This window comes from Ictidomys tridecemlineatus, chromosome 15, assembly GCF_052094955.1.
Source record: "Ictidomys tridecemlineatus isolate mIctTri1 chromosome 15, mIctTri1.hap1, whole genome shotgun sequence".
In the NCBI taxonomy this organism is placed as follows: Eukaryota; Metazoa; Chordata; class Mammalia; order Rodentia; family Sciuridae; genus Ictidomys; species Ictidomys tridecemlineatus.
The window spans coordinates 19,497,451-19,521,581 of NC_135491.1; the positions used below are offsets into that span (position 1 = coordinate 19,497,451).

The window sequence follows — 24,131 nt, forward strand, 5'->3', positions numbered from 1 at the left end:
AGAATCCAACCCAGTGCCTCATACATGCTAGGCAAGTGCGCTATAGCTGAGCCACAGTCCCAGCCCTAAACCCAGGGGTATTTTGCCACTGAGCTATACCCACATTCCCTATTATTTTTTTTGTTTTGAGACAGGGTCTCCCCACGTTGCTTAGGGTCTTACTAAATTGCTGAGGCTACCCTCAAATTTGATATCCTTCTGCCTTAGCCTCCTGAGTCACTGGGATTACAGGCAATGTGTCACTGTGCCTGGCTTAAATTTGCCATTTTAACTGTCATATATATACAATTTTTTGTTTTGTTTTTTGGTTCTGGCAATCAAACCCAGAGTCTTGCTCATACTATGCACATACTTGATCACTGAACTATATCCCTAGCCTGTATGTATGTAGATACACACATGCACACATACACATTTACATATATATATATATATCTGTATTTTTAATGTAGCTATATCAAATATTCTATTTTTTAATTATTATTATTTTTTGCATTACAATTTTTAATACACCATTATATAATAATTTATCATATCTCTGATTATATATAAGGTATGTTGACACCAAATATTCTGTATTTTTTAAAAACATTTTTTTCTTAGTTGTTGATAGATCTTTATTTTATTTATTTATATGTGGTGCTAAGAATCGAACCCAGTGCTTCACCCCATGCCAGGCGAGTGCGCTATTGCTGGGCCACAGTCCCAGCCCTCTGTATTTTTAATGTAGCAGAATTTATCTGTTTTCCTCCTTATAGTTTCTGTCATTATGTTTATATTTATAAAGACATTTCCACTATAGTATTATTTATATATATATATATAAAACTATAGTATTATATAGAAAATGTATATATTATAAAATATACATTTTCTATATAATATATAAGAAATATATAGAAAATATATATATATATATATATATTTTTTTTTTTTCTTATAAGTTGTGTTTTTATTTTTCCATTTTAATCTTGACTCTAGGGCTGGGGTTGTGGCTCAGTGGTAGAACACTCACCTAGCATGTGTGAGGCACTGGGTTCGATCTTCAGCACCACATAAAAATAAATACATAAAATAAAGGAATTGTGTCCATCTACAACTAAAAAAAATATATTTTTAAAAATATTTATTTCTTTTAGTTGTAAACATTGCCTTTATTTATTTATTTCTTTATTTTATGTGGTGCTGATAATCAAACCCAGGGCCTTGAACACGCCAGGCAAGCCCTTTACTGCTGAGCAACAACCCCAGCCCTAAAAAAAAATTTTTTTAAAAATTTTGACTCTATCTTTGAGATGTTTGAATATAGCCATTTTTTCTTTTGGTAAAAATTATACTTGACCAAATAAGAATTTAGTTATAAAACTAATTGAAAAGAATAAGCACATAACATCATCAAAAGAAATCTAGAGGACTGGGGTTGTGGCTCAGTGATAGGGTGCTTACCTAGCATGTGTGAGGCACTGGGTTTGATTCTCAGCACCACATATAGATAAATTAAAATAAAGGTCCATTGACAACTAAAAAATATTATTTTTTTTAAAAAAGAAAGAAATCTAGAAAGGAAGAATACTAGCCCTGTAGAAGGGCTGGATAAGCCCCATCATATTTTTTTAAAAATATTATGTTTTAGTTGTAGTTGGAGACAACACCTTTATTTTATTTTTATGTGGTGCCGAGGATTGAACACAGTGTCCCACATGTTCGAGGCGAATGCTCTACTGCTGAGCCACAACCCTAGCCCCAGCCTCTTCATATTTTAAAACATACTATTAAAGTAGTAAACATAGTGCTAGACTCAGTGTCTGAGAGGTGTCTTGAATGCCTGAGGTGAACCTTGAGTTTACAAGCATATCAAATCTTTAATAGAAGCTACTCCAAGGATCAAGGGGGAAGAAAGGATTCCACAATATATTGATTAACAATATTCAGAAACAAATCAGCTTTGAGCCTTGTCTGAATCATACACCAAAATAACTATTGAGTGAAAGATTATTATATATGTACACATAAATATGACCATGAAATCCAGTGGCCAGTCTTATTAAACTTCTCAGGGAGATGACTGTTATTTACTTCTAAGCTAAGAATTTGAAAGGTTAAAATTTTTTATTTAGTTTTGTTTTTCTTTTACTGTACCTGTGATCAAATCCAGTCCCTTGTACATGCTAGACAAGTGCTCTACCACTGAGTTATTTCCCCAGTCCTCAAAGGGGTTGAACCTAGGGGCACTTAACCACTGAGCTATATCCCCAGCCCTTTTGATTATTTTATTTTGAGATAGGGTCTTGCTACATTGCTTAGGGCCTTGATAAGTTGCTGAGGCTGGCTTTGAACTTGTTTTATCCTCCTGAGTCACTGGGATTACAGGCGTACGCTACTGTGCCCAGCCAAAAAAGTATTTTTAATCTGTATGCTAACAAAATTCATGTAGCCAAGATAAAATTATAACTAGGAAAAATATTTACAGCAAGAATTAAGACAGGATTTTAATTTTTCTAGATGAAAAAGTTAACTTCAAATTGGATTGGACGTACTAGAAGCAAACCACAGGATTTATGTAGGTAATTCACAATAGAAGAATTATGACTGAAACGCTAATGTATGAAAAATGTTTATTCTCGGTAAGAAATGTGTATTTAGTGAGATTTAAATTGTTTTGGAAAATTAAAAAAACTTTTACTCATGTAGTTATAGATTGAGAAAATGTTTTGTGAAATGACTTTTGTGCTATATTATATAGACACAAAATGTTCAGTCCATTTGACTCAGCAACTTATCATATGATGGTTTGTTTTCTAGAACTAATTCTTAAAATAGAAGAGGTTATTTGCATAATGTGTTCATTATGGGGTTATTTATTGCAGTGAAAATCAAGAAAAAATAAAACCCACCAAAGAAGGGGAATTACTGACTAAACTGGGATATATGTTTAATTCTTACTGTATATGTGTGTGCATAGGTATGTGCTTTGGGGATCAAACTCAGGAAGTTACGCATACCCAGCCTTATTCCCATCTTTTAAAATGTTAACTGTTAGCCAGGTATAGTCATGCATGCCTATAATCAGTGACTTGGGAAGCTAAGGCAGGAGCATCACAAATTTAAGGCCAGCCTGAGCAACTTAGTGAGGCCCTGTCTTAAAATAAAAAATAAAAAGGGGTACGGATGTAGCTCAGTGATAGAGCACTCCTGGGTTTAATCCCCAGTACCAAAAAACAAAACAACAAAATATTGACTGTTAACATTATTAATAACAAGACAAGTTACATATGTAGGCAGTGATAACTGTAAAAATAGAAAAAAAGATAAATACCAAGAGTATATAAAGAGATGGGAGAGTGGATGATTTAATCTTCATGCTTCTATACATTTGTAATGTATTACAGTACTTCTCTGGTGGGAATTTGGAGGCAGTGCATTTAATATGTGTGTATTTTTATTTCAAGGATGAAGTTGTTTATTTAATTTACTGTTCAATGTTCTAATTCAGACCGACTTGGCAGAATGAGTTGGGAAGAAGAACTTCTTTACCATCCTTTGAAACACTGGGCTGTGGGGATGAAGAGGACTCTGAAATGCAGGCGTCGTACAGTGACAAGGAGTTGGGCAATGGCTGTGCCTGGAAAGAAGAGGGAGGTCATAGTGATGCTGTGTATGCTACATCACACAAAAATCAGGTGATTCCCATATTCCAAAGTAGGCCTAAACATTCTCTTTTCAATATTCTGCATTTGATTGCTCTGGGGCTTTTGTTTAATGTGTCCAGCCTTTTTTCTATCTGGTTAGGTTAAAATTTAAACCTCTTTTCTTTACCTTTTAAAGTTGAATCATTCAAAGACAAATGTAGATTTCTATGAGAAACTAGTAATTCTGCTCTTTCCTCTGACCTTGAAAGCTAATTCTCCTGTCACTTTTCTAGTTATCAGTGTGTACCTTGCAACCTTTCTTTAGATTCGCATCCAGTGAAAGGAACATTGTCATGATCTCAACAGTAGTGACCTTCTTTGCTGTTTACCATGTGTAGTGACATGCATTTTTCTTAGCTGACCTACCACTAACTCTGTGAGGAGTTCTGTTCATTGCCCTGTCTCACATTGGAGGGGACAAGGTACAGTGAGGTTGAAAGGGCCAACCGCTCTAATAATCCTGATTTATATTTGTTTTTTGTGATGCTGTGGATTGAACCAGGGCCTTGTGCATCTAATCCTGATGTTTAAACTGTGCTCCCAAGGTTTTGTAAAATGAATAGCACCATTTCTTTACTGGCAAAAGAGCACCATAATCTTTTTCCTGTTTTCTTTTGTCACCATCACACTGGCACATTGTTATAGTGACTGCACACGTAGACTCACAGCATCAAGCTATATTTATATTGTTCATATTAGTTATCTTACATTATATTGACACACATTCTAAATGGGCTTAGGGAACTTACTTCAAGGAATCCTTAGGTGAGTATTTCATGAACTAGCTTTCACTTTCCAACATATATAGACTTTGATATGCAGAAGTAGATTTCCATATAGTGAATATTACTGGAACCTGCAGATGCTGTTCAGAGCCCCAAGCTGTGCCATTGCAGGGTTCTAGAAGACTTAGATGAAGTTCATTGCTCTTTATCTACACATTTTCTGGCTAGTTCTTTGATACTGATGTTACAGACAGAGTTATATCACTTAACTACTCCAGCAGTGAAGTTTGCCACCACGTCTCCCTTAGAAGAAAGAAGTTATATGACTTATGCAGTCTTATTATTCAACGGACAAATAGTATATTTTTAGGCAAGTCTGTTATGGTGACTCTAGGACCCATGTGTAGCAAGAAATTTTATTTTTAAAATTTGATAAGTAGAAATTAATGTAATACATTAGTGTTTCCATTCTTCCCCTTCAGGTTTTTGTTTTGTTTGTTGATGTCGAGGATCAAATTCAGTGCCTTGCATATGCTAAGTGTGCACTCTAGCACTGAGCCATGCCCTCAAGACCCCCATTTTTTTTTTCTTATACTGGGGCCCAGGGGTGCTTTAACATTGATGCTATATCCCCAGCTCTTTTTATTTTTTATTTTGAGACAGGTTCTCCCTACTTTGCTGAGGCTGGCCTAGAACTACACTTCTCCTGCCTCAGCACCCCCTGAGTTGCTGGGATTATAGGTGTGTGCCAACACACCTGGTTTTTTTCTTTTCTTTATTTATTTCATAAAAGAAATAGAAGGTTACAGTCAGGGTTGAAATTGTCTTTGTCTCCCACCTCCACTCCCTGGAAACCCATCTCTTGGATTTGGAGTACATTCTAGAAGTCTATATGTTTTTACTCTTTTACCACACATAAGTGTAAGTGAACAATTATAATGCTATATTTTTTAATTATATAAGGTCATCTTATAGTACCAATTATTCTACCGCTTTGCTTTTTCATTGCATTGCAGTTTTGAGACTGATCCCTGTTGATTTATCTATTTACTAACCTATGGATGAACACTTAGGTTGTTTCCATGCACATATCTGATATGTGTACCTGTGTCTGCTGCATCAATTAGATATTGCCAAGTTAGATATTGCCAAATTGTCCTAAAAGCAGCTTCTCTATTTTACCTTCCAACCAGCAGTGTGTGTGTATGCCAGTCTCCGTGTTCCTATGCATCCCAGCCAACAGGAAGTCTCTTCCCTGTACAACATAGGAACTAGAGTTTGAATAAGTGATATCCATCAAAAGGTCTCATCATAACCTGCACAGCAGCAACAAAAGGTGCCTTAAACCAGAAAGGGATTTCAATTTGCTACAGATATGCTAAATTTTTTCATGAGGAAGGTGAGGGGGGAAGAGGTTATGTTGACCTTTCCTGAGCTTTTGATATATGCAAGACAGTTTACATTTACTATCTTTGTTTGTTTGTTTCTTTTTACATGTGTCATTTATTTTCTATCCCTGAGTTAAGTATGTAAAGAAACAGAATAAATGACTTGCCCATGGTCATCCAACTCACCTGTGGCAGAGGCACAGGGTGACCAGTCTTCCCTGTTTACAGTTCAAATTTTTAGTATTCAGTACCACAGAATAATAAATAAAATAAATGCATTGTGAAAAAAATTTTTTAAAAAAGAAAATTGTATATTTATAGCCCTCATACTTATCAGAACTAATTCCACAACATAAAACTTCTTTTTGGAATTGACCAAGTATTTCTGAATTTATAATATGATTAAAATATATTCCCTTGGGTTGGGGATGTAGCTCAGTGGTAGAGTGTATACTTTTTTTTTTAAGTTGTCAATAGATCTTTATTTATATGTGGTGCTGAGGATTAAACCAAGGCCCTCACATATGCTAGACAAGCACTCTACTACTGAGCCACGACTCCAGCCTTAGAGTATATTCTTATGCATGTGTGATGGCCTGGGTCCCAGCCCTAGCAACACAAAAATAAACAAACCCACATACTACATACACACACACACACACACACACACACACACACACACATATACACATATACACACACACACACACACACACTTACTACATATATCACTATATAGTGTATTTATATGCTATATATACATTTATACATGTATATATACATTATTTATATTTACATACAAATTTATGCATATATAAGTTTATACACTGTATATATGTATCACTATATAGTATACACACACACATCCTTGAAAAATAGATATGTAGAGCATATAAACCACCTACTTTATCACTAAATGCTACTAACCTTAAAGATGATATTGCCTACAATTGTTTACCCCAGATTTAAAAAAATCTATAGTAAATATATAGAAGTCAGTTTTATAAATTTGCCCTTATAGGCAATATCGTCTTTAAGGTTAGTAGCATCTAGTGATAAAGTAGGTGGTTTTATGATGTTATTTATACTTCCTTTAAAGCAAACAATTGTCAAAACTATTAAGATAAGGAAATTGGGCTGGGGATGTGGCTCAAGCGGTAGCGCGCTGGCCTGGCATGCGTGCGGCCCGGGTTCGATCCTCAGCACCACATACCAACAAAGATGTTGTGTCCGCCGAGAACTAAAAAATAAATATTAAAAATTCTCTCTCTCTCTCTCTCTCTCTCTCTCTCTCTCTCTCTCTCTCTCTCTCTCTTCTCTCTCTCTCTCTCTGTCTCTCACTCTCTCACTCTCTCTTTAAAAAAAAAAAGATAAGGAAATAGATCAACCCCTAATCAGGCAGTTTGGTTCTAAGAGTGTTCCTCATGCCTCTCTGTGTTTCAGGATAGTTTGGGCCAACATCTTCATGTGAATTGTGCACCTTCTCAGAAGTGGCCTAACAATGGAAAGTCTCATTCTCTGCAGTTTTCTTGTCGGTGCTACCCAAGAGTAAGGCTAAAGGGAAAGTGGGTGCATTAATTTGTGGTCAGTTCAGGGGAATGTAGAGCCCAGTGGGCACAGCAAGTCCCAGCTTCTCTGCCTCACAGTTGTATGGCTTAGGTAAGCCAGATCATCTCTCTGCATCTTAGTTTGTTCAACCAATAATGGGTTGTGTTAGGGAGGAAATGGTCTTTGAGTAGTTGAAAAATTCAACATATGTTTATTGAGCATCTAATGAGTACCAGGCGTCTTGGTAGGTGCCAGAGAGCCCACAACAGAATCCATAGTCACAGTATTCCATTTGGTCAGGGTGAAAACATATAGCAGGGGATCTCTCCTTTTCTGGGAAAGCTACTGAAAGAATAACAGTGAAGGGCTGAGAAGGAGTTACAGCCAGAAAAATGTTTCCCTTTGAGGTAACAATTTTTCAGTCTGATAACCTTTGTAGGATCATTCTTTATCCTTTAGTAACTTCAGCAGAAATAATCATGGTATTTATTTTTCCTTCTTTCTTGAAGGAAATTTAGTATGTAATTCTGCACACATAAATCTCATCTTCCTTTTTTATTTTCAGAAAATTTCTTCCTCTATTTTACCTTTGAATTATCTACTCATTCTTTTCTTCTTTGGGAATGCTATTATAAATTTGTTGGATCTTCTTAATTTGTCTTCTATATCGCTTATTCTTATTCCTTATATCAGTGAGCTTTCCACCACTACAACAAAATATCTGAGATTATTAACTTATAAAAGGAAAAGGTTTGTTTTATGTTCTAGTTTTAGTTCAAGATTGGGCAGACCCATGGTCTTGGCCTCTGATGGGCATGCTGGATGGCAATGATGGAATGTGGTGGAGCAACCTGCTCATCTCATTGCTACCGAGCAAAAGAGGTCAGGGCCAGGGTCTCATGATCCCTTTAGGGGACACACCCCAAAAAGAGATCTCTCCTAAATATTCCACTGTATCCCAATGGCTCCATCTTGGAAATGAAACGTTTCACTAATGGACCTTTGGGGATCATCCAACATCTAAACTATAGCAGCCTCTCTTCTCCATTTTTTTCCCTTTCAGCAACACTTTGTGTAATTTTTTTTCCCCCATACTGGGGATTGAACCCCAGACCTCACATAAGTGCTAGGCAAGTGCTCTACCACTAAACTACATCCCCAGCCCTTTTTATTTTATTTTGAGCAGGGTCTCACTTATTGCCTGGGCTGGCCTCCTGAGTAGCTAGGATTACAGGTGAGCACCCCCATGTCTGGTGCTTTTTTTTTTTTTTTTTTTTTTTTAAGTCCTGGGAGTAAAACCAGGGCCTTGCACATACTAGGTAAGTGTTTTACTACTGAGTCACATCCACAGCCCCACCTCCTTATTATTTTTGGTACTTGGGATTGAACCTAAGAGCACTTTACCACTAATCTATGTTCCCAGTCCTTTTCATTTTGAGACAGGGTCTTGCTAAATTGCTGAGCTGGCCTCAAAGTTGAGATCCTCCTGCCTCTACCTTTTAAGTAGATGGGATTATAGGTAATTGCCACCATGCCCTTGCTAGGTTTTATTGTATATATACTTTGTGTCACTCCCTTAGTACTGAGAGGATGTAGTTTAGTGGTAAAGAAATGAGGTTCAATCCCAAATATCAAAATAAAAGAGTGAACCAGGGGCAGTGGCACATGCCTATAATCCCAACAGCTTGGGAGGCTGAGGCAGGAGGATTGGGAGTTCAAAGCCAGCCTCAGCAAAAGCAAGGTGCTAAGGAACTCAGGGAGACCCTCTCTCTAAATAAAATACAAAATAGGGCTAGGGATGTGGCTCAGTGGTCAAGTGTCCCCCAGTTCAATCTCTTTTACCAATAATAATAATAATAGTAGAGTGAACCATAGGGCTGAGGATGTGGTTCAGTGGTAGAGCACTTACCTAGCATGGTGAGGCCCTGGTTTTGATCATAAGCATCACAAAAAAAGAAAAAGGAAAAAATATACATTGTATAATTGCTAGGATAACTACTAGAATGAAATCAGAATATAATTTCAAAAGGAAAAGAGAGAAAGAAATAGGACAATTGAAGATGATGTCAACCCAAAAGAAGAATAGGGAGAAAAGGAAAATATAAAACACATAGGAAAATAAGGTGACAAGCTTAAATTCAAATATGTCTATATATACACTAAATAGAAAAATAAAAACAGAGCAGCGTGCTGAAAGGGGACCCTCCCCCTTCCCCTCTTCCTTTGTGCTTTAGACCAGGACCTCCTGTACCACTAGTGACCACAAGGAGGCCAAGGGACTCTCGTGCCAGCCTTCATAAGCAGCTGAAAGCTGAAACAATTTGGTAATTTGTAAAACATCACAGACCTCAGGCAGGATGCAGATGCTCCAGAATATCAATGTCATAGTTACAAAGGTCCATAGAGATCCTGACAGGCGCAGCGAGGTCAAGGTTGTAGAGGGTCCCAGAGGAAATATAGTCATTCCCAAAGGGCAGGGCAGAGAGCAGAGAGGAGATTCTAAAAGGAAACACTCGTGCAGAGCCCACCTTTATGTCCAGCATCTATCTATCCTGCATACTCTGAAAAGGAATTAAAAACAGTTCGGAATGACATAAAGACCCCGAGAAAGAGACACAGAAAGAAAGATATGAAGAGTAAATTAGCAAAAAAAAAAAAAAAAAAAAAAGGAAAACTGTAGCCAATAAGGGGTAAAAGTCACACTGGAAACAGTAAAACACAGCATCTTACTAAGTTGCCCAGGCTGGCCTGGAACTCATGATTCTCCTGCCACAGCCTCCTGAGTAAATGGGTTTGCAGGTGTGTGCCATTGTGCCTGGGATGAAGAAGCACAGGACAAGGGCTGCAGGCAGAGGAGGGAGGGCATTCTTTGCTGTTTGGGTGAGCACTGGGACAGAGCTGAGCCTGCTGCTTGCTTCCTTTCCTTCAATACCCAAGCAAGTTTTGTTTTAGTTACCAGAGGGAATTTTCACAGTCAGAAGTATTGGGGAATTTTTTTAAGTTAATCCTATTAGAATATGTTTGATTCTTCATGAAGGTATATTTTTAATAAAAATTTATGGTTATATTAAATATGCACAAAGGGGCTGGGATTGTAGCTTAGTGGTTGAGCGCTTGCCTCGCACATATGAGGCCGTGGTTTGATCCTCAGCTCCACATTAAATAAATGAATAAATAAATAAATAAATAAAAGATATTGTGTCCATCTACAACTTTAAAAAAAATGCACAAAAGTGCGTAAATCATACGTGTTCAACTCACTGCATTTCATAAAGTAGCAACCATGAAGATTTTTTTTTTTTTAAATCAAGAAGGGACTGGAGACCCTATTTCAGAATAAAAAATAGAAAGAGCTAGGACTGTAGCTCAGTGGTGGAGTGCCCCTGGGTTCAATTCCTAGTATGGCAAAAACAAAAAAGATGGTAGCTGGAAATATAGCTTAGTGATTGAGCATCAGCCTACTGAGACCCTGGTTCAATCCCAGAAGCGCACACAATTAGAAATAACATAGCAAATAGCCCAGAAGTCCCCCTTCTCAATCCTCACCTTCTCCAGAGTTCATTATTGTCTTGACTCCAGATTAGAGTAGGTCTTTAAAAATAATCTGAGTTAAGGCTGGGGATGTAGCTCAGTGGCACAATACATGCTTTACATGCACAAGGCACTGGACTCAATCCCCAGCACCAAAAAAAAAAAATTGAATTTAATTTAGCCTGTTTTGTATTTACATAAATTTAACCTTGTAGTTTGTATTCTTTGTCTTGAAGAGTCTTCAATTATTGTGTTTCACTGTAGATGGTTCATTCTTATTGTTGTCTAATATTCCATTGTACATCCCATTCAATTACTTATTCAGAATATGATACTTGGTTGTTTCCGCTTTGGTTCTTAGAAGTAGTGCTGTTATGAACATTTTCGATGTGTCCTTTGATGCATATCCTTGTCTATTCTGGTGGATACACATTGAGCAAGTGGTATATGCATAATCATAGACGCATGTTTGATTAGCTATAGTACAAGTTCATACTGCCAGTTTAGCTAGTAGACTAGCTTTATGATGCTCTTTGAGTGCTCTTATAATTTCATATTTCCTTAATAATTAAGTGGGTGACAATATATCCTTGATGGGGTGAACAAGGCAGTTTGTTATTGGGGGATAAAAACTAAGAGGCCATTTCTTTTTTCTTCCTACAAATGATGAGTAGATTGGGAGACCTGTCTGCCCTTCCTCCTGAGCTGATCACCTTGGAGACATGTGCACAGAGCCTATGGACCTAGTTGCTTTGGCTCTTGGTTCTGAAATGCCCCCTCTTAGGGGCACCTTGCTGGAGGTTGCCACCACCTGCCAGCCTCAGGGATATCTGCTCATGCCTTTAGCACAGCACCACTAAGCCAAACTGATCACGGGCAAGATTTTACTGTAGAATCGGGAGCAGACTTGAGAGTGCTGGTCATAGTTTACCCTACGGGATGTGCTTCCTTGCATTTCCTTTTGGATGGCCTCTGTCTATATCCCCTAGAGCCCTGCCAATGGGAATGTCTCCTCTGCAAGACAGCCCATTCTGGCCCATAGGTCTCTAAGGGACATCTCTGTGGTCCTGCCACTATTCATGATACCTAACTAGGTGTTAATAGAGGGGAGGGTTCCCTTTCATCAAGAAATGACACTGGATCTGCGAACTTAGTGGACCTTAATTCTAAATAGTTGCCTGGGGTGGGTTCTCCCAGGCAGCTCAGCAGTCCTTGTCTCACCCAGAAATTAATACAAAGTGTCAGTATGGGGTAGGGTTGTATTGGGTGCTGTGCAGAGCAGGCCAGACACAATCCCTTTTCTGCGTTGCTCTGTGGCAGGAAGGAAAAAGGGAAGGTGTGCTTGGGCAGCATGGGTGGGCTGTGAAGCTCATCATGGCCTGAGCATCATTTGGATGGCATTGTCTTTGCCACCCAAGTTTTTCATAAGGGCTTGGAGGTCCCATGCAGCCCCACCAGGTGTAACCCTTTTGGTCTCACTAAGAAAAGTAGCTTAGTTGCTCAAGGAAGAGGGCAGCAGTGGGGAAGGTATGAAATCAGGCATTTGAATCTGTTAGGAGCACATTTTATACAGGCAACACTTACTGCATGTTTGTTCCTATGTCTTTTGTAACAAAAAGGTACCATGGTCACACAAAGTGGACAGTGAAGATGATGACAATATTTCTGAGCAAGATGGACTTCCAGGTTCCTTACCTCTTACACCACAGCATATACAACAAAAAGGTAAAGTAAATAAATAAACAAACAAGCACTTTGATAATAATATTGACCACCAGTTTTGGTGCCATTGCATTTCCATTCTGTGAGCCATGATCTTTTTCAACTAGGAATATATTTGTGATTTATTTTTACTGTACGTAAGTTATTCCACAGTCTATTGCATGGATGTTAGGTGCTTTCTTTGGAGCCCCTGTTGTCTGTTCTGTGGGCAGAGTTTCAGTTCAGACTGTGACATCCCACATGCTCCTCTCCCTCTGCTCCCTGCAGTGAATAGGTGGGGCCACCTGTCCAGTTCTCCACACTAGCCCCAGGTCTGCAGTAGGACCTGGCTGCAGTGGGCCATCAGTGAAGTTTTGTTGGACACATGAGTGTGTGGATGTGTTTCAGATACAATTCTGGAACTGTGCATCTACTTTCTTTATTTACTTATTGATTGATTGACTCAGTGAGAAAACTCAGTGCATTATAGCAAAGTTAAGGATATTGTTCCCTAAGAGGTAGAAGTGAGAAAGATCCTGGAATACAGTGGGCAACAAGTAACTGCTTTATCAAGTGGAATTGCTTGGGCTCTGAGACACTTTTAAATAAATCAAGTACCTGGTTGGAAAATAGAATGCCAGCCTAGTAATACCTGGGCCAGAAAACTCCTGTTGGTTCATTGGCATATTTTAAAATATTAATATTATTAAGTTTGGCTGAGGGCATAGCTCAGTAGTAGAGTGCATGAGACACTGGGTTCAACTTCCAGCACCTCCAGTTAATTAATTCATAAAAATTATTCAGATAAAAGGTATGTCTTGTTGTTGTTAAGTAATATTTTCTCACTGTAAAATAAAAAACAAACCTAAAATTCAGAAATGTGTAAAATAATCATACGTAATTGTCCCCCCCGCAGATAATTATTTTCAACACTTTAGTGTGTAAATGTATGAAATACACACCATTTTGTTACCTACCTTTGTTTATCTCACAACACACCCTAAGTGTCTTCCTATGCGCATGCGTGTGGCTCTTTCCTCCCTGCATCACATCAGTCAGGATCCAATCAGGAGACAGAACTCACACAGCAATTTCTTTTTTTCCTTTTTTAAAATTATATTTAGTTATACATAGAGGATGCATAGAACATACAATGAACCAACAGGAGTTGCTTAGTGCCTCCCTTTTGTAGAGGCTGGCTTTGAACCTGCTATCCCCCCGCCTCAGCTTCCTGTGCCACTGTGCTCAGCATCTGACGTGACTTCTTAGGGCATTCCATGTGGTTCCTTCTACTGTCTTCAAATACACATCTCCCTGGCCTCAGTAACATCTCACCTTCCTGTGTCTGCTTCCTGGGGCATCCCTTTGCAGGCTCACCTTTCTTTCCTGCCCCTTAGATGTTGACATTCTCCAATCTTAGTCGAGGCCCTTTTCTCTACGCTTCTAAGCTCTTGCACCCTCCTTCCCTGCTTCAAATGCTATCTGTGCTGGGTTCTTCTCCCTGCTTCATGTTACCAGTTGCTACAATTTGATTCTGTTGGTTTATCCACTCAGCCAGCAGATACATGTGTACCTATGGAGTTCCCACCATGTTTTGGCACCACTGTAGCAGCCAGCACAGTCTTCTCAAAACATGAACCTGGTAATGGCCTCATGCATCCCACACCCTTTTGACTTAGATCTTTTCCATGGTTCCCTATACCTGGCACTCTGGTGTTCATTTGTTTCCTCAGCTCCATGATGTCCCTTCTGCCATTGGAACTTAGTACATGGCATTTGCCCTCCCACCACCTTAGGTGTCCCTTAGGTGTAGATGTGTGAAAAGGGGTAGCAGGTGGGTTGTGCGCCTGGCATTTCTACATTCACATAGATTGGAAAGAAAATATGCTAACCTGATAACTATGATTAAGTCTAGGAAGGAGAAGCCTCAGGAGATTATGGTCATAGAAGAGTTTTGACTTTTCTGTATCAGAAGTTTTTGACAGCAAGAATGTTTTCATGTAGTATGAACTTTCTAGAAAGATTGGGGTAGTGTCCAGCATGACATCTTGGATATAGTGGGATGCCCAATACAAAAGTTCTTGTTATTTTAATTGTCTCTACCTCTTGCCCATACATATAAGAAAAATGAGAAGGGCAAATTTTGGAAATCTTTTTTTTTTTTTTTTTAAGATTTTTTTTAATGGACTATCACACTTTCTTTCTTTTTTTTTTTTTTTTTTAATATTTATTTTTTAGTTCTCGGTGGACACAACATCTTTGTTGGTATGTGGTGCTGAGGATCGAACCCGGGCCGCACACATGCCAGGCGAGCGCGCTACCGCTTAAGCCACATCCCCAGCCCAAATTTTGGAAATCTTTTTGAGAAATGTTTCTGAGAAATGTTAAGTAAGAAAATAGGAAATAAAATATATACAGAGAACCAAGAGAAACACACTTACATTAAATACCAGAGTGAACTTGGGATGATGTCAATTGTGAATTTAATCGTCATTAGATTCTTTTTCTGAAAAGTTTATGACCAAGATGAAATAGAGATTATTTTCTTTGGAGAAATAAGTGACTTGCTTTTTAAAATCTTTTATTATGATAATTTTGAACATGTACAAAAGTAGAATATAAAGTGTTCCCACCACCCCATCACCCAGTTTCTACCAACTGTCAGCATTTTACCATTCCTCATTTAACTCCTCAACTTTACTATGTGGATATTGTGGTGGGGGGGACTTGGGATTGAACCTGGTGGTTCTCTGCCACACAGATACATTCCCAGTACCACTGCCCTCTGCCCTTTTAAATTTTGAGACAGTCTTACTAAGTTGCCCTGGCTGCCTTGAACTTGTGATCCTCCTGTCTTGTCTTCAAGTTGCTGAGATATCAGGTGTGTGCCACTGCACCTGGCTATTTTGTGAAGAATTCAAGGGGGATACAGAAGACTTTATTAAATATGAGTGCATCATACTGTGGCATCGTAGGATACCAAATTAAGATTAATTTAAAAGTGTTATTAAAAATGTAAATTTGACTGAGGGTGTAGCACTTGCCTAGCATGCATGAAGCCTTGGATTCCATACCCAGCTCTAAAACAAAACAAAAGGGAAATATTTTTCTTGTGTCACTTTAAATGTTTTGCTCATCAGAAATGTATTCATGAGACAGAGAAGACAGAGCCACTTGTCCTTCCCCTCACATTCCAGTTGTGGAGGAAGGCATATAGATGGTAGACTGCAGTCTAAGCTGCTGAGGGGAATAGCGGGAGGCACTGAGAACAGGGGCATGGTTAACATAGCTGACAGTTAGAGAAGGTTACCAAAGAGGAGGACTCAAGGACAGGCTGGGGATCTCCAGGTGATGAATGGAGATTTATAGCCATCTCACAAAGGCTGCCCCATAACACTTCACCAAAAGCAGTTTGATTAGAAACCATAGTTAAGGATGACTTTTTGGTCAAAATATGTTCATCAGCCAAGTGTGGTTTGCATACTTATAATCCCAGCAGTTTGGGAGGCTGAGGCAGGAGGATTGCAAGTTTGAGGCCAGCCTCAGCAACTAAGCAAGGCAGTGAGACCCTCAAAATGAAAAAATAAAAGGAACTGGGGATATGGCTCAGGGGTTAAGTGCCATTTTGTTCAGGTTCAATTTATGGTACCAAATAATAAGTTTTTAAATATTTTTTAGTTGTAAATGGATCTTTTATTTCATTTATTTATTTATATGCGGTGCTAAGATTCAAACCCAGCGCCTCAAACATGCCAGGCGAGTGCTACCACTGAGCCACAACTCCAGCCCCAATATAATAAGTTTTTTACAGATAAGTTGATAATTCAGATGAGCCAGGAAGTAGATTTAGAATCTTGCATGCATCTTTAAGTATGTTTATCAACTTTCTGAATTCTGTGGGGTTTTCTTTTCTTTTCTTTTTTTGCAAGTTTGATTCTGTTCATTTTTAGCCAGTTATTTATACTCTGAAAATCCATAGTAGAAAGTTCTAAGCAACCAGATGTCCAACTTATATACTCTAGCAAAGTATACAGGCAAACTCACCCTCTTCCTGGGGTACCTGAATGACTAATATGTGGAAGATGAGGACTTGGGCAGGATTTGTTTTCGTATGTATCACTGAGGCACTTCACTTCAAGGAGCAACTGGTTTTCTGATCCAATCCAATGCTAGTTGGCTGGGTAGGCAGAGAGAAGTCAAGCCTTGTTCTATATGGTCCACTTGGAGAACAGCAGAAGGAATTTGAGGAGCCCAGCTTGGGACATTGAGAGCTTTGGCCTCTGTTCTGCAGTTATGTGAGCTACCACAAGGGCTCAGGAATGAGCCTGATAGACAGATGAGTGAGAAAAAGTCAGGCTCCCTGCCCTGCCCAGGGACCTAACTGCCAGGGGCCTTGCCAAATCTGTCTCTGCCAGGGGCTTTGTTTAGCTCATCTGCAGGAGACAAATTTTTTATGATTATACTGTCAGATCTTTTATCTACCTTAATTTTTTTTCCTTTTTTATCAGATAGTAAGCACTCTGTTCTGAATTTAAAGGTAAGCTTATTTTTTTTTAATTCATATTCTCAATAAATAGAATTTATACTATAACTTTTAAATACTCTTAGGAAAAAAAATCTTCCCATCAGATTTCTTTCCTATTGAATGTTTCTTACGTACATTTAAAACATGGAGGAATTTCATGTTTTCCATAGTTTGGTAATGAAAATAATGTATTGAAAGGTTAGAAATTGCATAATTTGTAGAATAATAGACAACCTTAATTGCCAACATGAAAGTAGTTCTTGCTTAAGTTTTCAGTTGTGCAATGTCATAGGAATTTAAAAATTAAACATTTCTCAGTAGAATTAATTAATAACCTTATCTACTTTTTCAGCAGAAATTAGAAACTTAATATCACACTGATATACAATGGAGAAATTTAACAGAATTTTAAAGCCTTCTTTTTCCTCTAAGATTTGGACTGAGAAGCAAGAATGTTTTCTTTTCTCAGCATTTGAAAACATGCTTTGCTCCAATTAATAGGGTTCTTTTTTCATTTCTAGTAAGAAAAGGTTCTGTTTTTATATTTCTGTGTGGCATTTATAGCCATTTCACAAACTAGCTTGGCGTAGTGGTGCACACCTGTAATCCCAGTGGCTTGGAGCTGAGGCAGGCGTTCAAAGCCATCCCAAAAGTTCAAAGCCAGACTCAGCAGTTTAGCAAGGCCTTAAGCAATTCAGCAAGACCCTGAAAAGGGCTGGGTATGTGACTCGGTGGTTAAACGCCCCTGGATTAAATCACTGGTACCAAATAAATAAATAAATAAAAAGGGGCTTGGTATATAGCTCTGTGTTAAGTGGCCCTGGGTTCAATCCCCAGTACCTGCCCCACCCCCCACCAAAAAGAAAGAAAGGTTCTGAACTGATGTCCTGTCATTCATGGGACCAACATAGAAAAAAGCAGTCTCTGAATTCACAGGCAAGACAGAAGAGAGTTCAGACAGGACTTGCTTCTCTGTCTTAGAGGTCCTACCAGGAGGGAACACCCCTTAAGGTTTAGTTACAAGAAACAGTGACAATTAAAGTTTTGTTTTGTTTGGTTTGGTTTGGTATCAAGGATACCAACCCTTTTTATTTCATTTGGAGACAGGGTCTCACTAAGTTGCTAAGATTGCCCTCAAACTTGCAGTCCTCCTGCCTCAGCGTCCCCAGTTGCTGGGATTACAGATGTGCACCACCATACCCAGCTTAGTCCACTTTTAGAAGGTGCTGGGACTCTGTACTCACATTCTCCTGTTTTTTCCTTAGGATGAAAAAACACCATTATGTGAAAAACCTCCTCCTTCCCCAGGTATTTGCCTTCTGTTGTTCATTATGACTGAAAAACTTAGTTTTAGAGAATACCCAGAATAGTCTCATCTGAACATAAAATTCACCTTCATTTTCTTATAAAGGCTCTTTGTTTCTGCCCAGTGTTATTGGACTTGAGAAGAGGTGTTTAATTGTTGAACTCTGCCTTTGTCTTCAAAAAGGTCCAAATACTGGGTGGTGGGTGTATGTCCACGTGGGATGTGCTGAGGTCCGGATATGTAAATGGGTGTTGTGCTCAGAGATTGATGTTTTGTGGGATATACCCCCTGTACAGTTTGGGGAGTCTTAGTAGCTCTCAAAGTGGATTTTGTAATTTGGGGTGGTTATGTCTCACATCACTAATCTGAAAACCTCTATTCTGATCTGTCCTTCATATCTGACTGTGTTTTCACCCTCCCTGTTGTGGTGTTTTTGGCTTCACAGGCCAATTCCCCATTCTAAGAACCTTGCTGTTCAGCCTTTGAATTTGTTATTAATCAGAATCCTTCACAGTTCTAGCCCCTGGCCACACTTACTGCCTGAGATAGAATGAGCAGGAGAGGTTGGCTTTCTAGACTGAGGAGGGCCAAGAAAGCAGGAACAAGGAGAAATGGATTAGTCACTTCAAAGTGACTTTCTTTGTAACATGGGCACTGGGAGACAGAACAACAGAAAAATGACCAAGTTTGAGAAATTTGGTTGTAGTTTCTCTGTCCTGAAGTTAGAGAACTTAGTTGATTTTTTTGTTTGTTTTTTGGTGGTGCTGGGGATGGAAACCCAGAGCATGCCAGGTGAGTGCTCTACCGGTGAGCCACATCCACAGCCCTAGATAACTTAGTTGAAACAAACAGTTCAATGACTTGGGGCTTCAATTGAGTGACTCCATTGCCTTTGATTGCACCTTATTCCAAAACAATGGCTTCCATGTCTTTTATTTAATATGTTCACCCTTGATTTTCCACCCCCTCCACTGCCCACACCCAGGCAGCCATTGAGCTGTGACAAGTTTTAGCCTGAAGCCTACTTTCACTTGTCTCTTCCCACCAAGCCCCAGCTCTGGGCTGCCCCTCAGGGCTCTGGGCTGGGCCCATTCTGATCTTCCCTGCTGGCCTCAGAGATTCCTCTGAGAGCAGAGCCTCTTCCTTTTCCTACTTCTTCCGTACAACATTTTTGGCTCCTGGTGACCTTGAAGGTAAACCTGCCTTCTTAATCATACACTGCCACAGCCTCTTCTGTCACCTTGCTTCCTGTTAATCCTCTACAGCCTTGCCAGGCTTTTTCCTGCATAGGACATTCCCTTTTCAGGACCAAAGACCTGACACAGCCCCAGGCCTGAGATGAAGTAGTTACTCACATGGTTTAGGAATAAAATCACAGATGCTTTCTGATGAAAATGGCAAATATTAATAATTTTAAAGTATTTTTTCACTGTACTTTTTCAGATGTAACTGATAGAGTACGTCAAAGATGTATAGAAATAACCAAAGAAAAGTTTCAGGAATTAAAAGAAGAAAATTTGCACCTAAACAATACAAATCAAAGCCTTACCGTTGAGCTGTGTGCAATAAAACAAGCAATGAAAGAATTACAGTTAAAACTAAAGAGAATGGAAAAAGACAATGAAAGGCAGAAAGAGGCTGAGAAAGCATCCTCTCAGGAAGGTTGGGACAAGTACACTTCATTCATTTTAATCTCTATTTTGACAGTTAATGTTTCATGTTGTATATTTGTTGATACTTATGTGGATAACTTATGTTGTCATATTTAATAGTCCTTCATTACTATCTTTATGCTTATTAAAATTTGGTTTCATCTGCTATATGTTTTTTTCATTATTATGCTCAAGAAATTTCAGTACTTTTGGGACTTGATGCTTTATTAGGCACAGTATCTTACATGTACATGTATTTTTATCATTTTTTATCTTCATGTACAACATATAAAAGTGCCTTTTTAACCACATACTTACCAGTGATGAAGAGCATATCTTCCTTGCTAATTAGGTAATCAAAAATAAAAAATATCGTTTAAATTTGTATTTCTTTTATTATTGATGACCTTTAATGTATTTTTTTCCACATCTTTGGAGGCCATTTTTTTTCTCTTTCAGAAATTTGCTGACTTCAAATTGAAATAGTTTTCTTTTTCTTATTTGTAGGCATCTATACATACTAAGTCATTTGTCATGTATGTACTATTTTCTTAGTTTTTGATAATTCAACTTTATCTTGAGGGTGATTTCTTTTTATGACTTATTCCCTAGATGTCAAGTGGTTTTTCTAAGGTTATATAAATATTCACTGATATTTTCTGTATGCATTTTTCTATTCATATAATAAAAATATTATGGCCTTAAGTAAACTGATATAGTTTTCTTTTTTACAGAATATTTCTTAGGAGCATTTATTTCTGAACTTTATGTTATTTGTACTTCCATTTATGTTTATTATATATTTATGTCATATACTTTGTGGAATCTATTTTCTATTATGTTTTCTAATAGACATTGCTATTATGTGGGAAGGTTATTCTAACAAATTTTCTGTTTATATTTTCTGGAAATATGGCTGTTTATTTCCAACTTAAATTTTTTTCTTTTGCCTTATTATACATGCAACAATTTCCAGAACAATATTGACTATCCAGTATTAAAAAGTGTTGTAACTACTATTCATTTATTTTATATAAATCTATATGTACATATATAATTTATTTCCTCTGTAAGCTTAAAAGGGAACGAGAGGCAAATGATTAGCAATTTAAATAAAATTCTGATAAGTTTAGTATAATTTATAGCATGATATTAATTTTTTTTTTCAGGAGTTGCTGCACCTGAATTACTTTATCTAAGGAAACAAGCTCAAGAACTGGTAGATGAAAATCATGGGTTGAAAATGACTGTTCATCGTTTGAATGTAGAGCTGAGTCGTTATCAAACAAAATTCAGACATTTGTCCAAGGAAGAGGTAATGTTTCTACTTAGAAAAATCAAACTTTTTTAAGCCTTTAATATTAAATTGATTTCCAATTCTGAAGGGTTTTTAATGTACTATAATTTAATGTAAAAAAGATGCATCCAACCTGACACAGTGGTGCATGCCTATAATCCCAGTGATTTGGGAGGTTGAGGCAGGAGGATCTCAAGTTTGAGGCTAGCCTCAGCAACTTAGAGAGGCCTTAAGCAACTTAACAAGACCCTGTCTCAAAATAAAAAATAAGGGGGGGTGGGGAGCATGGGAAAAATGGAGGAACTTTGATTGGGCAAATGGGAGGAAGGGGAAGGATGGTGGTATGGAGGCAGGAAAGATGGTGGAATGAGATGGACATCATTTCCCTAGGTACATGTATGACTGCACGTATGGTGCAACACTACCTCATATATAACCAGAGAAATGAAAAGTTGTGCTACAATTGTGTACAATGAATCAAAATGCATTTTGCTGTCGTATATACCTAATTAAAATAAATTAATTAATAAAAAATAAAAAGAGCTGGGAATGTGGCTCAGTGGTAAAAAGATATGCCAAAGCACAGTCTTTCTTAAGACCATTCTATTTCCTTTCTTCTTTACCTTTAATATAGGTGATAAAGACCTTGGGGGAAACATTGATACAGTATAGAAGCTCATAAAGTAAAAAACTGAAAGCCCATCTCAGTTGCTCCATTTTCATTTCTATTACAGCTATTATTTGCCAATATACAAACTGAAAAAAAGAAGTAGATGTTTATTGATGAGAGTGGTTGCAGAATTCATTTCTACCGGCTCTTACTAAGCAAGCTATTATATTAGATGTTGTGAAGAATAGAAGATAAGAGCAGGTCCGGCCCCTGCTCTTAGAGAATGGGAGGTGCACAGCTGATTGATTGGCTCTTGCTGGGGTCAAGGAAGGGAAAGCCATAGGCACACAGCATTATTATGTGGCTTCTGGGAGTTTAGGGCCTGTTGTTTTTGGTTTTGGTTTTGGTTTTTTTGTTTGTTTGTTTTGGTACCAGATATTGAACTTAGGGACACTTAACCACCAAGCCACATCCCAGACCTTTGTTTTTTATTTAGAGACAGGGTCTTGCTAATTGCTTAAGGCCTTGCTAAATTGCTGAGACTGGCTTTGAACTTGCAGTCCTCCTGCCTCAGCCTCCCCAAGCTGCTGGGATTACAGGTGTGCACCACTTCGCCCAGCAGGCCTGTGGGTTTCTGAGTTTTTTTCTTTTCTTTTTTTCCTCTTTTCTTTTTCTTTGTGTTTGTGGCAGGGGTATGTGTGTGTGTTAGGGATTGAACCCAGGACCCTGTGCATGCCAAATGCTCTACCACTGAGCTTCACCCCTAGCCCCTGAGTTTCTTTTTGAAGAGGGACTCAAGTTTGATTTTTTAAAAATAATAGCTTAGACCACAAACTAAATCTCCCCTATATGAAATACTTGAGACCAGAAGCCTTTCAACTTTTGAAGTTTAGGGATTTTAGAATATTTACGTAAACTTTACTTATTGAGCTTCTAATTGGAATTTTTTAATAAGTTCAGATTTTGGAGCATTTTGGAGTTTGGATTGTCCAATTAGGAATGCTCAACTTGTATAATTCACATGCCATTCATTTCACCCACTTGGAATGTACAGTTGAATGAGTTTTACTGTGTCCTCCAACTCAGGCAACCATCACCAGAGTCAATTTTAGAATATTTTTATCCCATGACGAAATTCATACCCATTAATGGTCACATTTACTTTCTATCTCTATTTGCCTATTTTGAACATATCATATATATATAGAACGATACAATGCATGGTCTTTTTTGACTGACTTATTATACTTAGCTTGATACTAATTATCTTTTTTTTTTTTTCTGTTTTGGTGCTGAACTCAGGGCCTCATGCAGGCTAGGCAAGCACTGTAGCTCTGAGTTATACCCCCAGCCTCAATATTAACTTTTAACAACAAAATAAAGCTTTGGGGTCACATGATCCAAACTGTGTTGCCTAGATCGGGTCCTTCTTCAGGGTAATGGGTGAGGCAGGGCAAGCAGGCCCATTGATAACCCTCTGGACACCCCCACCCTCCCTTGACTCCCCTGGACACCCTTTTTCTACCCTGTGCAAATGCCATATTTTTTTGTGATCACTCTAGCCAGAAGTAATGACCTCTCTTTAAATCATAATAGACTGCCACTGAGCTACATCTACAGACCATTTATCTATCTACCTATCTACCTGTTTACTATCTACCTGCCTACCTACCATTCTAGCCATCTATTTTTGTGGTATTGATATTGAACCCAGGATTGCTCTACCACTGAGCTATATCCCCTGCCATTTTTTATTTTTTGAGACAGGGTCTCACTAAGTTGCCCAGGCTAACCTGAAACTTGTGATTCTCCTGCCTCAGCCTCCCAAGTTGCTGGAATTATACACGTGTATGATGGTGCCTGGCTACACTGCACAATGACAATAAAAAAGTCATTTGTATTAAAAGACTTATCTCTATTATTAGACCATAAAATCCTTGAAAACTAGGATTATGTGGTAATGTCCATAATGACTTCACAAGTTCACAATGTTCATGGAATGAATGAATAATGAGATAGATGATTAAGGTGCATAAGTGGGAAAATTTCTTATTAAATAGGGAATAGCTCTATTGGGATCACTGCTTCTGTGCCAGGCTTTCTCTCTCGTGTAAACAGAGTTTGGGAAAGTCAAGGAGACTAGAACTTTCAGGGCAGGA

At 38.2% G+C, this 24,131-nt stretch overlaps 1 protein-coding gene across 8 annotated transcripts in view; it reads left to right on the forward strand.

Moving 5' to 3' along the window:
- The window catches only part of Cep89 (centrosomal protein 89), a 69,300-nt gene that overhangs the window by 13,660 nt on the left and 31,509 nt on the right, over positions 1 to 24,131 (forward strand). For 5 of the 8 annotated variants that reach the window (XR_013430816.1, XM_078032189.1, XM_078032184.1 and 2 more), the window contains exons 4-10: positions 3,494 to 3,680; positions 7,246 to 7,350; positions 12,501 to 12,606; positions 17,091 to 17,119; positions 18,373 to 18,415; positions 19,857 to 20,075; positions 21,235 to 21,380. Coding sequence is in view for 7 of the 8 variants with exons in the window: in XM_078032189.1 (XP_077888315.1) it covers positions 3,494 to 3,680; positions 7,246 to 7,350; positions 12,501 to 12,606; positions 17,091 to 17,119; positions 18,373 to 18,415; positions 19,857 to 20,075; positions 21,235 to 21,380 (835 nt within the window). In the remaining variant the exon portion in view is untranslated. Of the gene's footprint in view, positions 1 to 2,487; positions 2,565 to 3,493; positions 3,681 to 7,245; positions 7,351 to 12,500; positions 12,607 to 17,090; positions 17,120 to 18,372; positions 18,416 to 19,856; positions 20,076 to 21,234; positions 21,381 to 24,131 lie in introns of those variants that run through there. The other 3 variants (XM_078032188.1, XM_078032186.1, XM_078032185.1) reach the window with 3 other exon arrangements.